This window comes from Phascolarctos cinereus, unplaced genomic scaffold (assembly GCF_003287225.1).
Source record: "Phascolarctos cinereus isolate Bilbo 61053 unplaced genomic scaffold, phaCin_HiC Scaffold_726;HRSCAF=1367, whole genome shotgun sequence".
NCBI classification, from domain to species: Eukaryota; Metazoa; Chordata; class Mammalia; order Diprotodontia; family Phascolarctidae; genus Phascolarctos; species Phascolarctos cinereus.
The window spans coordinates 417,182,194-417,194,543 of NW_027556098.1; the positions used below are offsets into that span (position 1 = coordinate 417,182,194).

At 42.7% G+C, this 12,350-nt stretch overlaps 1 protein-coding gene across 2 annotated transcripts in view; it reads left to right on the forward strand.

Annotated features, from left to right (window-relative positions):
* LOC110219903 (uncharacterized) overlaps positions 1–11,663 on the forward strand; it is a 29,158-nt gene extending 17,495 nt beyond the window's left edge. For both annotated transcript variants that reach the window (XM_021003628.2, XM_021003627.2), the window contains exons 4-5: positions 721–816; positions 8,012–11,663. In XM_021003628.2, the coding sequence (XP_020859287.1) occupies positions 721–816; positions 8,012–10,143 (2,228 nt within the window). In that variant the 3' untranslated portion in view covers positions 10,144–11,663. The remainder of the gene's footprint in view (positions 1–720; positions 817–8,011) is intronic.
* The last annotated feature ends 687 nt before the right edge of the window (positions 11,664–12,350 follow it).

Genomic DNA, 12,350 nt, shown 5'->3' on the forward strand with positions numbered 1-12,350 from the left:
CAGGGATTCTAAGATGTAGGGCTGAGGAGTGAGGGCATTCTAGGCATGGCCAGTCAGCAGACATGTATTAAGCACCTACCAAGTGCCAGGCACTGTGCTAAGTGCTGGGGATACAAAAAGAGGCAAAAGGCAGGCCCTGCCCTCAAGGAGCTTGCAGTCTAACAGAGGAGACAACATTTAAACACATATAAACAGACCGGCTATATACAGGATAAAGAGGAGATAGTTAACAGAGGAGAGACACTAGAATTAAGAGGGATTGGAATGGGGGTGGGGGAGACAGAAAATCAATGCCTTGAAACATAGCTAAAATACACAGGTAATACTACAAAGCTCCTTTCTGTATGTGGCCTGCTGGGTCTTCTTAGTACACCTTCTCCTTGACTTGGAAAAATACTAATAGTTATGCCAGCAGACATTTTTGTGAAATTCTGAAGTTTGGAAAGCATTCTATGTATTCCTTATCCCATTTGGTCCTCACAGCCACCCTGTAGGGTAGGTTCTGTAGGTCCTTTTATCCCTATTCTCCAAGTGAGGAAACTGAGTCCCAAAGAGACTAAGTGATTTGTGAAATCATAATCACTTGTGAAAGTGATTAAGTGAAATCATATAGCTAAGAAGGATTAGGTGAAATTTGAACCAAGGTCTCTCAGAAGAGCCTGGGCTTGAATTCTGAGATAACTGCCCAATGTACTTTTTCACATCTCACTCCATAAACAGGGATTCAGGTGTCTAAACCAGATGTGATCTTCCAGTTGGAAAGAGGAGAATCACCATCCATGTTGGAGGGAAAGGACCCCAGTGATCCCTGTCTAGGTGAGTGAGTGAAAAACAGGAGGATGGGAGTCATAGCTGAGCTGTTCATTTGGGGGGGAAGGGGAGGACAGTTCCTGTGCAGTGGTGCATCAATCAATCAATAAACATTTATTAAGCACCTGCTGAGTGCCAGATCCTGGGTTTGGTGAACTGGCTTTATGCTCTGCCCAGGTCTCTCACTTTCTCTGACTAGCCTACATCTGGGGCCCTACTTAGGTGGAGGGCAAGCCACACCTTAAGGGTGTCAGGTTTTAACTCCTTTGCGACATTACCTCCTAGGCCTGAGCTGACCTATTTATCAATTCAAGTGTGGGATCCAGATGGAAGCTGTCATAGTAAATGCAGTTACCCACATCAGTAAGCATTCTGGGAATAATGCGAGGAGACACTGGACCTGTCAGAGTGTTAGGTAGGCAGAGGGTGGTGATACCCTTTTCCATTGGAAACGTTAGGTGTGTCTCTTGAACCCTGGGATAGCTGATCATCAGTCAGTGAAGGTGTTAGTAAAACTGTAACTTGCTATCCAGGATCAGAGCACTATGGACCTTTCTGATTCCCCTAAACTTAGGATATGCCTGAGTGCTCCCCACCTCCAAATTGTTCCAAGACTCCTAAATCTTTGTAATCTAGACTTGAGCAACTCTTGGGATGATTTCTTGTATGATAAGGACTGAGGTTCCCCCAAGACCTAAACTATTCTAACTGAGGGAATAGCAGCCCTATGTCCAGTGACTTGGGTGGCACTAAATGTGTAAAGAGTTCCTGAATACTGGAAGCCAAGTTACTGTTATACCAGAGGACCCTCAGTGGGTCTGATGAGGATGGGATCTAGACCCCAAAAAGGAAAAACCCTGGACTTTCCCACATGGCCAAATCTCTGGCCTTCTCCTGAGGCTATGATTCCTACCTCCCTATGACCCCAGGCCACTTCCCACCCTTAATCCTATCTAGGCTTCATTCTCCCTTGGCCAGCCTAGGAGTTCTATTACCTCACAGACTACCTGGCCACTCCCAGATCCCTCTGATGGTCTTTCTGTATGTAAGGTCCATCTTGTCTCCATTAAGATGCTTAGATTCTTAAAATCTAGCCACTGGTCAGATTCTTATAATCCAGCCAATAGTTTACTAATGTTCAGACTCCTTAAGAGTCTGGCCAATATGACGGATGTTCTAATAAACCTTGTCTTTGGCTGAAAGAAGGCTTGAGTCGAATTCTTTTGGGCAGAACCCGAGTGTTGTGATATTAGGGTCCCAGCACCCCCAAACCTTTAAACCACATCATTTTGGTGGCCCATATGGGGAAACTGCCTAACCCCAAGTTCTTCTCCAGCCAAGACTGAAAGGTATGTAAGCCCCCCCACCCCCACCTCCTTTCTTGTTCTGCAGTTGGGGTGACTCTCTAAGCACCAAGGCTTGGAGGTGCTTTTCGGGCAGACAGTTACGAAGCTGTCTCGCACTCAGCCTGATGTTCTCAGGCTCTCGGGTCACTGGGTCAGTTCGAGACCATGGACCTGGGCACACCTTCTGCAGCATAGAGGACAAGGATGGATTTCCTATCCAGAAGCCTATGCCCAATTCTGTCAGTTCTCTTGGTGCTAGGGAATTGAGAAAACTGCAGTTGCCTTTTGTGTCCTTGAGGCTTACTTACTCCCTTCCCTATACACCCCTGAGTCTTCCTTCATGGAGGTTACAGGGAAAAGTTAGAACAGCTAAAAATGTCTTGGCAGATTCTGGAGGTTTTGTGATTGATTATTTTGAAACTCCTCCTTACAACTCTAGTGACTCCTTTCTCCCACTCCCTTCCCTTGAGTCAAGTGGGTATCTGTTAACCCCTCTCATAAGAGAAGAGAGTTTCACCCTTTACCCCTTACCTTTGATTTTGCTCTCCCCCACCTGGGAAAGGAAGGAGGGAGGAGGGGCAGCAGCTACAGCATGGGCCCCCTGGCAATGGCCTTGGGTCCTGGGGCAGCCTTTGCCTGGAAGCATCACTCAGATTCAGCACATCCTGCTCAAGGTAAAGAAGCTGGCATCCTAACTTGGGTAAGCACGCTCTTTTAAAGTTTAGTTTTAACTGTTAATGATGAGATGTTGATTATCTGTGTAAAGTAATTTGGAAATGAATTTAACAATTTAACAAAACTGGAGTCACATGATTGGTAATGGGTTTGTTTCAAGTTTCAAATGGATGAACTTGTATCGGTTATGTCAAGCAACTTTTCATGATTTGGTTACTGCTAAAATAATTTAACTGTTGTTGGTTATTGTTTTTAATGTGTAAACTAGCCAAAAAGCTTGTTTGGGTTATGTATGGCTTGCTGAGTATAGAATCTCTAATGATTGGCTTTTTACACCAGCACAAATTTAAGTTTGAGATGTAAATCCTGGAAAAGTTTTTCCTAAGCTGTGATTAATGAAACTTGTTGTTTGAGGTAAAAGCTCCCAGGATTTTATTTTGAGTTGTCTGATGGATCATAATCCATTGATAATCAATAATCCATCATCTGAGAGAAATGCCCCAAGCTACTCAGAGAAGGTAATACTGGTGGGAAGTCAGCATTGGGAAAAGCTGAGAGGACAATTTTAGTCTAAGATGGGATCCTTCTGGCTCAGTTTCCCCATTATGTTGCTGTGAAAAGGAAGTGGCTATTCCTGAGTCTGGCTATGAGGTGGATTTGATAATTGCATGTTTGGAAAACTGAGTTTTCCAAACAGAGCTAAGGATGTCATTTTGGCCCTGCAGTCTTTTCTGTCAGATTTATGTCTTCCAGACTACCCCTACAGTTCACCTACAGTTGGTAGCAAACAGCAGGTACCAGCCAATGTCTATTGTTCCCTGGATGCAGCCTGTGCTCAGTTCCAGTCAAACTCCTCTTTGGGACCTCCTCGAGGCAGGGACAGCTCTATACCCCTTGCCAGTGGGAAGCAGTTTCAGAAGATGAGAACTTTGCCCCTTACACCAAAAGAATGAGTCCCATTAATTTGAGATGGGGAATGATGAGGATGGGATCTAGACCTCAAAAAGGAAAAACCCTGGACTTTCCCACATGGCCAAATCTCTGGCCTTCTCCTGAGGCTATGATTCCATACCTCCCTATGGCCCCAGGCCACTTCCCACCCTTAATCCTATTTAGACTCCATTCTCCCTTGGCCACCCCTGGAGTTCTGTTACCTCATAGACTACTTGGCCACTCCTAGATCCCTCCCATAGTCTTTCTGTATATAAGGTACATCTTGTCTCTCTTTTTTTTTAAGGCAATTGGGGTTAAGTGACTTGCCCAGGGTCACACAGCTAGTAAGTGTCAAGTGTTTGGTCTAAGGCTGGATTTGAACTCAGGTTCTCCTGACTTCAGGGCCAGTACTCTATCCATTGCGCCACCTAGCTGCCCCCCATCTTGTCTCCATTAAGATGCTTAGATTCTTAAAATCTAGCCACTCGTCAGATTCTTATAATCTAGCCAATAGCTTTCTAATGTTCAGACTCCTTAAGAGTCTGGCCAATGTGACGGATGTTCTAATAAACCTCGTCTTTGGCTGAAAGAAGGCTTGAGTCGAATTCTTTTGGGCAGAACCCACATGTTGTGATGTTGGGGTCCTAGCACCCCCAAACCACTAAACCACATCAGGTCCTTTGGGGTACCCTAGTTTCCATTAAGTAAAAACTTTGGAGTACAGATGGCCAAAGCAAGGACATCCTTGTTTATTCATGGAGAAGTAGGTAAGAGACCTCTATCCAGGTCACAGCTGTGTTTTTTTATAACAAGCTAAGTAGATAGTGTAAGTCCTTGAACATGTCCAATGATTACGACCACTTCTGTGCTAGTTGTCACAGGTGGAGCTGAATCGAAACCCTTGGAGTTGCCTCAGCCATGCCACATAGCTAATATTAAACAACACCAGATCCCAGAGGGGATGAAAGGCATCTCCTTGTTGATAGAGATAAAGTGAATGGCAATCTTTAGCAATACAAATTGCTGTTATGGTAACCATATTTGGCTCAGGAAGAAAGCAGTTGGTAGCTAGTGACTGATGATTATTAGGAGCTAAGTAAAGTTGCTGTGCCAGTCCCTGTGGCTGTTCTTGACTTTGCTAATAACTAATCTAGGCCCCAGGTGAGTGCTGTAGAGCTCCCGATCTCAACAGTGCCTTTTTCTCTATTGGTGTGGCTGAGAGTGCTCTGTAGCATTCAGTCTCGTTGATCGCTTAGTCTTCCTGGACACTTTCTCCTCTCTGGATTTTCATGCCCTCTTGGCTCTTCTCCTTCCCATCTGGCCACTCCTCAGTCTTGTTTCCTGGCTCTTCAGTCGTGTCACATCTACTCACCATGAGCATGTGGGGCCATCTCCAGTCAGCCTGATCTATATCTGGCCACCCAGATGGCTCCAGAGGATAAAGTGAGGCTGGTGACTTTGCACAGCCCTGCCTCACTTAAATCCAATTTGTTTGCAAATCATCGCCTCCTGATGTCATGGTCCTCTTGGAGAATGAAGGACAAAACAACAACAACCATGAACATACCCCAGAGGTCTGTCTTGGACCCTCTTTGCACTATATACTCTCACTTGGTGATCTCATCACGATGGGTTTGGGATGTGGACCCCAAAAAGGAGAAACCCTGGATTTTCCCACATGGCCAAATTGCTGGCATTCACCTGTGGCTATAATCCTATCAACTGGCCTTTCATTGTGGCTAAACCCAATCTCCCAATTCCCAGTTCTCTGTTACCCTTAACCTAGCCTAGCCCTACATTGTCTTACCTCCCTAAGTCCCCTGGTCACTTCCCACCCTTAATCCTACCTAGGCTCCATTCTCCCTTGGCTACATGGCCCAGGTCCCAGGCATTCTGTTACCTCCAGGCAGACTACTTGGCCACTCCCAGATCCCTCCCACAGTCTTTCTGTATATAAGGTCCATCTTGTCTCCATTAAGGTGCTCAGATTCTTAACATCTAGCCAGTGCTCAGATTCCTTAAGAACCTAGCCAATAGCTCACTAATGTTCAGACTCCTTAAGAGTCTGGCCAATATGGTGGATCTTTAATAAACCTTGTCTTTGGCTGAAGGAAGGTTTGGGTTGAATTCTTTTGGACAGGACCTGCTTGTTGTGATTTTGGGGTCCCAGCACCCCCCAGACCCCTGAATCTCAACCATCAATTCTAATGGGCTTAAATGATCATTTCTATACAGATGAATTTCATATCTTTTTATCCAGCCCTAGTCTTTCTCCTGAGCTTCAGTCCCATATCACCAACTTCTTGGGCATTTTGTACTGGAGGTCCCTTAGGCATCTCAGACTCAACATATCTAAAACAGAACTCGTTAAATTTCCCCAGACTCCTTCCCTCTTCTGTGCAGTGTGCATTCATCCTCCCAGCCACCCAGGTTTTCAGCTTTGATGTCATCCTCCACTCCACACACTCACCCTAAATATCCAGTCTGTTGTGAAGTCTGTCATTTCTATCTAGCTCCACAACATCTCTCCTCTATGTCCTCTTGTCTCCACTCACAGCCACCACTCTAGTTCAGGCCTTCATGAAACACTTGAGGAGACAGTTGTAATGAGCTTTTAATTGGCTTCCCTGCCTCCTATGTGTCCCCACTGCAATCAGTCCTTCACACAGCTGCCACAGTGATCTACCTAAAGCACAGATCTATCTGATTGTGTCACCTCTTTCTCCACAGCCCCCAATGAATAAACTCCAGTGGCTCCCTGTTACTTCCAGAATCAAATATAAAGTCCTCTGGCATTTAGAGCTCTTCTCAACCTGACCCCTTCTCATCTTTTCAGTCTTTCTTATGCTCTGCTCCTTTTCTGTACTCTAAAATCAAGTCATCCTGCCCTATTTGCTTTTCCTTGAACATGGCACTCCTTCTCCTATATTCACTGTCTTTTCACTTGCTATCTCTCATACCTGGAGTTCTCTTTCTCTCTCTCTCTCTCTCTCTCTCTCTCTCTCTCTCTCTCTCTCTCTCTCTCTCTCTCTCTCCTGTCTCCTGGCTTCCCTGGCTTCCTTCAAGTGTCAGCTCAAGTTTTACCTTCTGTACCAGGCTTTTCTGATTCCCTCCCTTCCCCTCAGCCTCCCCAGCTATTAAGGTTTTGCTTTCTAAGGTAACCTTCAATCCTTCCACCTGCCTATTTATTTGTTATCTTCCCCATGAGAAGGTAAGGCTCCTGTGGTTGGGGAATATTTTTGCATTACTTTGATTCCCCAGTGCTTAATGGTGCCTGGAATTAAGTAAGCACTTAAAAAATGTTTATTGACTGACTGACTGACTAGTATAATTCCTCTGAATAGACTGTAGTTTAACAGTGTCCCTTTTTAATGTGGTTCTTAAACCTGGATTCAAAAATCCAAATGTGGTTTGACTAGTAGAGCTTGCAGTGACACAGTTACTTCCTGAGAGCTGAACAATAGACGAGCTGCTAAGGTTTTAGTGGCCATAACGTAAGGCTACAAACCTTATGTGGAGATTGTGATCAACTTGTTGTCATGGAAATTGTCAAAATGTTGAAAAGGCCAAATACAGAGACCTGAAATAGGAAACCTCCAATCATGTTGACATTAGACAAGATTGGATGAGGTGTTGTTTGATGTGGCTACAAATCCATCTATCATAACCCATTCTTACTGATACTTCTTCATCATGTCTAAATGGATATCTTGAAAGATTTTAACCTGTTGTTGTGTGTTAGGAATCCAGACACACTCTCAGCTCAAACTCATGCATTCTGAAGTTCTGGCTTTCTTAAATTTTCCATACTAGCTTTTAGGGGCTAAGAATTTGCCATTACGGATATCATATCTCTTCATGATTCCAATCCTTACAGATCACAAATGATTCCTTTGGGAATCAGTCAGAACTAAACTTTTGTTAATTTAATAATTTTTATTAAGATCTGTTAATAAAGTTTCTCTGTCATCTAGAGGTACTTTGAATTACCTCTAGAGAGGTAATTCATTTAGTCCTAGTTACTTAAACATATTTAAAACAAGGAGATACTTGGGTTTTTTTTTGTTAATTTAACATATTTTGGATAATATTGAGTTGCACCTTAAAATATTTATTCTGTCCTTTCCAAATTTTTGACCATTTTCTTTAGGAGGGAAAACAAGATCTAGAATTTGCATCGTAAAGCAGAGTCCTCTCACTCAGGACAAAGTACATTGGAAATTGATACTTTTTTCCCTTTCTTTCAGAGTTCCTTAGTCAGATGGCCAGGTATGCAACAGCAGAGTCAACTGAAAATCCATCTTTTTCTCCAGAAGAGTCATCTAAGGAGGGAGCTGAGACAGGTGGTTCCTGGGAATATGAATTGGGAGAAGCCTGTGAACAGGAGGATGTCAGAGTAGAACAAAAGAATTCCGATCAGGACAGACAAGCCAGTCAAGAGACAAGTGTGACCAGCGAAATTTCTACTGAATCTATGTTAGGAAGTTGTTTCAGTCTGGAGTCAATCCTTGTGCCACAAGAGGGGGTTCATACTAGTCAAAGTCTTCAAGAGTGTGGTATATATGGAATGAACTTAGACCAGTATTTAGACATAGGGAACATCTTTGGTGAGAATAACCTTTTTAATTTTAATATGTGCTCCAATTTATTCAGTTGCCCTTCAGATTTTATTTACTCTAATGAAGAGCATAGTGAAGAAAAAGGATATGAATGTAATGAGTGTGGGAAATTCTTCACCAATAAAAAATCCCATGATAGTCATCAGAGAATTCATACGGGAGAGAAATCCTTTGAATGTAATCAGTGTGGGAAATCGTTGAAGTGGAAGAGCTCTCTTAATGTACATGAGAGAATTCATACTGGAGAGCAACCCTTTGAATGTGATCAATGTGAGAAAGCCTTCAGGCAAAGTTCTCACCTAACTGTACACCAGGCGATTCATACTGGAGAGAAACCTTTTGAATGTAATCAGTGTGGGGAATTCTTCAGCCTCAGTGAGCAGCTTATTGAACACAAGAAAATTCATGCTGGAGAGAAATCTGTTGAAAATAATCAGTGTGAGAGTGCCATCAGCCAAATTTCTCAACTTACTCAACCTGAGAAAATTCCTTCTGAAGAGAAACCCTTTGAATGTCATGAATGTAAGAAATCCTTCAGCCAGAGAAAGCAACTTAATTCACATAAAAGAATTCATACTGCTAAGAAATCCTTTGAATGTGGTCAATGTGGAAAAGCATTTAGCCGAAGCTCTAACCTTACTGTACATCAGAGAGTTCACACTGGACCAAAATCCTTTGAATGCCATGAATGTCGAAAATCCTTTAGCAGTACTGAGCAACTTATTAAACATAAGGAAACTCATACTGGAAAGAAATGTTTTGAATGTAATGAATGTGGAAGAACTTTCCAACGAAGCTCTCACCTTACTGTACATCAAAGAATTCATACTGGAGAGAAACCCTTTAAATGTCAACAATGTGAGAAATCTTTCAGCCAGAAAGGGCAGCTTAGTACACACATGAAAACTCATACTGGAGAGAAACCCTTTGAATGTAATGTATGTGGGAAAGCATTTAGCCGAAGTTCTAACCTTACTGTGCATCAGAGAATTCATACTGGAGAGAAACCCTTTGAATGTCATAAATGTCACAAATTCTTTACCCAGAGCAGGTCCCTTGCTGAGCACCAGAGAACTCACACTGGAGAGAAACCTTTTGAATGCAATGAATGTGGAAAAACCTTCTGCCGTAGTGGGCAGCTTACTCTGCATAAGAGAGTTCATACTGGAGAAAAACCCTTTGAATGTCAAGAATGTGGAAAATCCTTCAGCCATAGTTGGATTCTTAGTGGACATAAGAATATACATGCTGGAGAAAAACCCTTTAAATGTCTTGAATGTGGGAAATCCTTTAGCTGGAGTGGATCCCTTGCTAAACATAAGAGAGTGCATACAGGAGAGAAACTCTTCGAATGTCAAGATTGTGGGAAATCCTTTAGCCATAGTGGCCAGCTTCTCACACATAAGAGAATTCATACTGGAGAGAAACCCTTTCACTGTCAGGATTGTGGCAAAGCCTTTAGCTGCTGTTTTTACCTCACTGTACATCAGAAAAGTCATACTGGAGAGAGACCCTTTGTGTGTAGTGATTGTGGGAAATCATTTAGCTGGAACCAATCCCTTACTCTACATAAGAGAATCCACACTGGAGAGAAGCCTTTTCAATGTAATGAATGTGGGGAATCCTTTACCTGGAAGGGACAGCTTACTGAACACAAGAGAATTCATTCTGGAGAGAAACCATTTGAATGTCGTCGATGTGGGAAATCCTTCAGGCAGAGTTCTCAACTTACCCGACATGAAAAAATCCATACTAAATAGAAAACTTGTGAATGTGACAAATACAGAAAATCTTTTACCTGGCATAAGCTTTCTGAACATAAGGGTATTCATATTATAGCAAAGAAATCTTTAATGTATGCATTCAATGGAAAAATCTCCAATTTAATTCTACATGGGGAACTCAGCATACTGAATCGTTTTAAATATACTTAATGTGACAGATCCTTCTCTCAGAGTGGACAACTTAGCACAAAAGAGTTCATACTGGAGAGGGAAATTTCAAATGTCATAAAGGTGACATTTCCTTTCCTGGAGCAGACAACTTACTGAACATAAAGAGAATTAATTGATACTGGGGCAAAGTAACCCTTTGAAGGCAATGAGTGATAGAAACCTTTGGCTATAGTTCTTGTAACACGATGCATCAGAGAATTCATTCTGAAGAAATACCTCTTGAACAATGGATGTAGAGAATCCTTTACCTGCCTTAAACGATGACGTACTGTAAGAAAACTCATGCTGGATCAAAGAAACCATTTGAATTTCACAACTGTGTAAAACCTTCACATAGCCACAGCATTTTGAAAGTTTCAGTTGCAATCTAGTTCATCCCACATAGAGAAAAATTCCGCTCTGACATACCTGACAAAGTGATTACCTGTTCTCTGACTAGAACACTTCCATGGAGGAGGACTCTGCCAATTCTTTAGGCATTTAGGGGCAGCTAGGTGGTGCAGTGGATAGAGCACTGGCCCTGAAGTCACGAGGACCTGAGTTCAAATCTGGACTCAGACCAAACACTTGACATTTACTAGCTGTGTGACCCTGGGCAAGTCACTTAACCCCAATTACCTAAAAGCAAAAAACAAAACAAAACAAAACAAAAAACAAAAAAAAACCCCTAGTTCTTTAGGTATTTCATTCTGCTTTTAGATAGCTCTAATTGTTCATAAGTTTTCCCCCAATTAGATTTGCCTCCATGAAGCTTCCACCCATTTGCCCTGGGGCCAAACAGAATGAATCTGATCCCTCTTGCTTAAAGGCTTAAAGACAGTAATCGGTCCCTTCCTTTCTCTTCTCCAGACTAAATGTGCTCAAACATGCTCATTGCCTTCAACTGACATTGACTCAGGGCCCTTCACCGCTGTCCAACTGATCAGTGTCTTTAAATCACGATGCCATGGACTGAATACAGTATATCCCATGAGGTCTTAAAATGGCAGAGTACAGTGGGATGATCATTATCCTATCCTTCTGAGTTATATTCTTCTTAATGCAGCTTAAGATTGTATTAGCTTTTTTTTTTTTCCTTAGCTCCTACATCACACTGCTGGCTCATATGGAACTTGTGGTCCACCCAGAACCCCAGATCTTCAGAACAACTAATGTAATCATTGTTGATTGCAGCTGGTTGCAAGCTGATCTGCCTGGGTGCAATCAAAACCACGTGTTTTTTTTTTTTAAACCTAGAGAAAAAAGAAGCTGCCTATACTTGTATTGTGTTGTTGTGGCTTCCCTAGCCTCTGGCTAGTTTGTGAAACCCCTTAACCCTCCTGGTTGCTGTCCCTCCCTAGCCTCCTTAGCCTTCTCTGTGGACTTTCTGTTGTTAGGCAAAACCCCTTAAGTGACTGCTTCCTGAGGCTTTGCCTTCGTTGTGACTCTCCATGCTGAAATGTATTTGAACCTGGTGTCCTGGTCCCTTGTGAGTAGCCCTCCCACCCCAGTGTTCATTGGTGACCCCGTTTTCAAACCTTCATTAAAGATCCTTTGTTGTTGCCACTTTGTTAGTTTTCTTTAACTCCTGCGTCAAGTGGTATTCACACACTCCCAGATGCTCAGTACCAGCGGAGACCCCTGGAGTTCCAGTCTGAATTTGACTGGGTAGGTCAGCCTGGCAGAGGGTCTTGAATTTCCTCAGTTCCTGTCTTTTTAAAGTTGAGTTCCTGGCTCTTTGATCACGGGTTTGTTAAAAAAGCATCCTTGGGCAAATTTGGGCTCACTCATAGAGGTTCTCCTAAATGGTGGCTGCTGGTGTTGGCCTGAAAGTTTGGTTAAAGGAGACAAACAAGCTAGGAGATATATAATTATATTGTTTATTCCCTTAAGCTAGTGAATGGAGCTAGAGCATAATTCTGACTCAGATTAAGCAGAATGAGGAAAGCTTTTATATAGTTAGAGCGAATGGACTCAGGATGACTGTGTCACTCCAGAAAATATAGTCTCCATATTTTTTTTAACAATAGTAT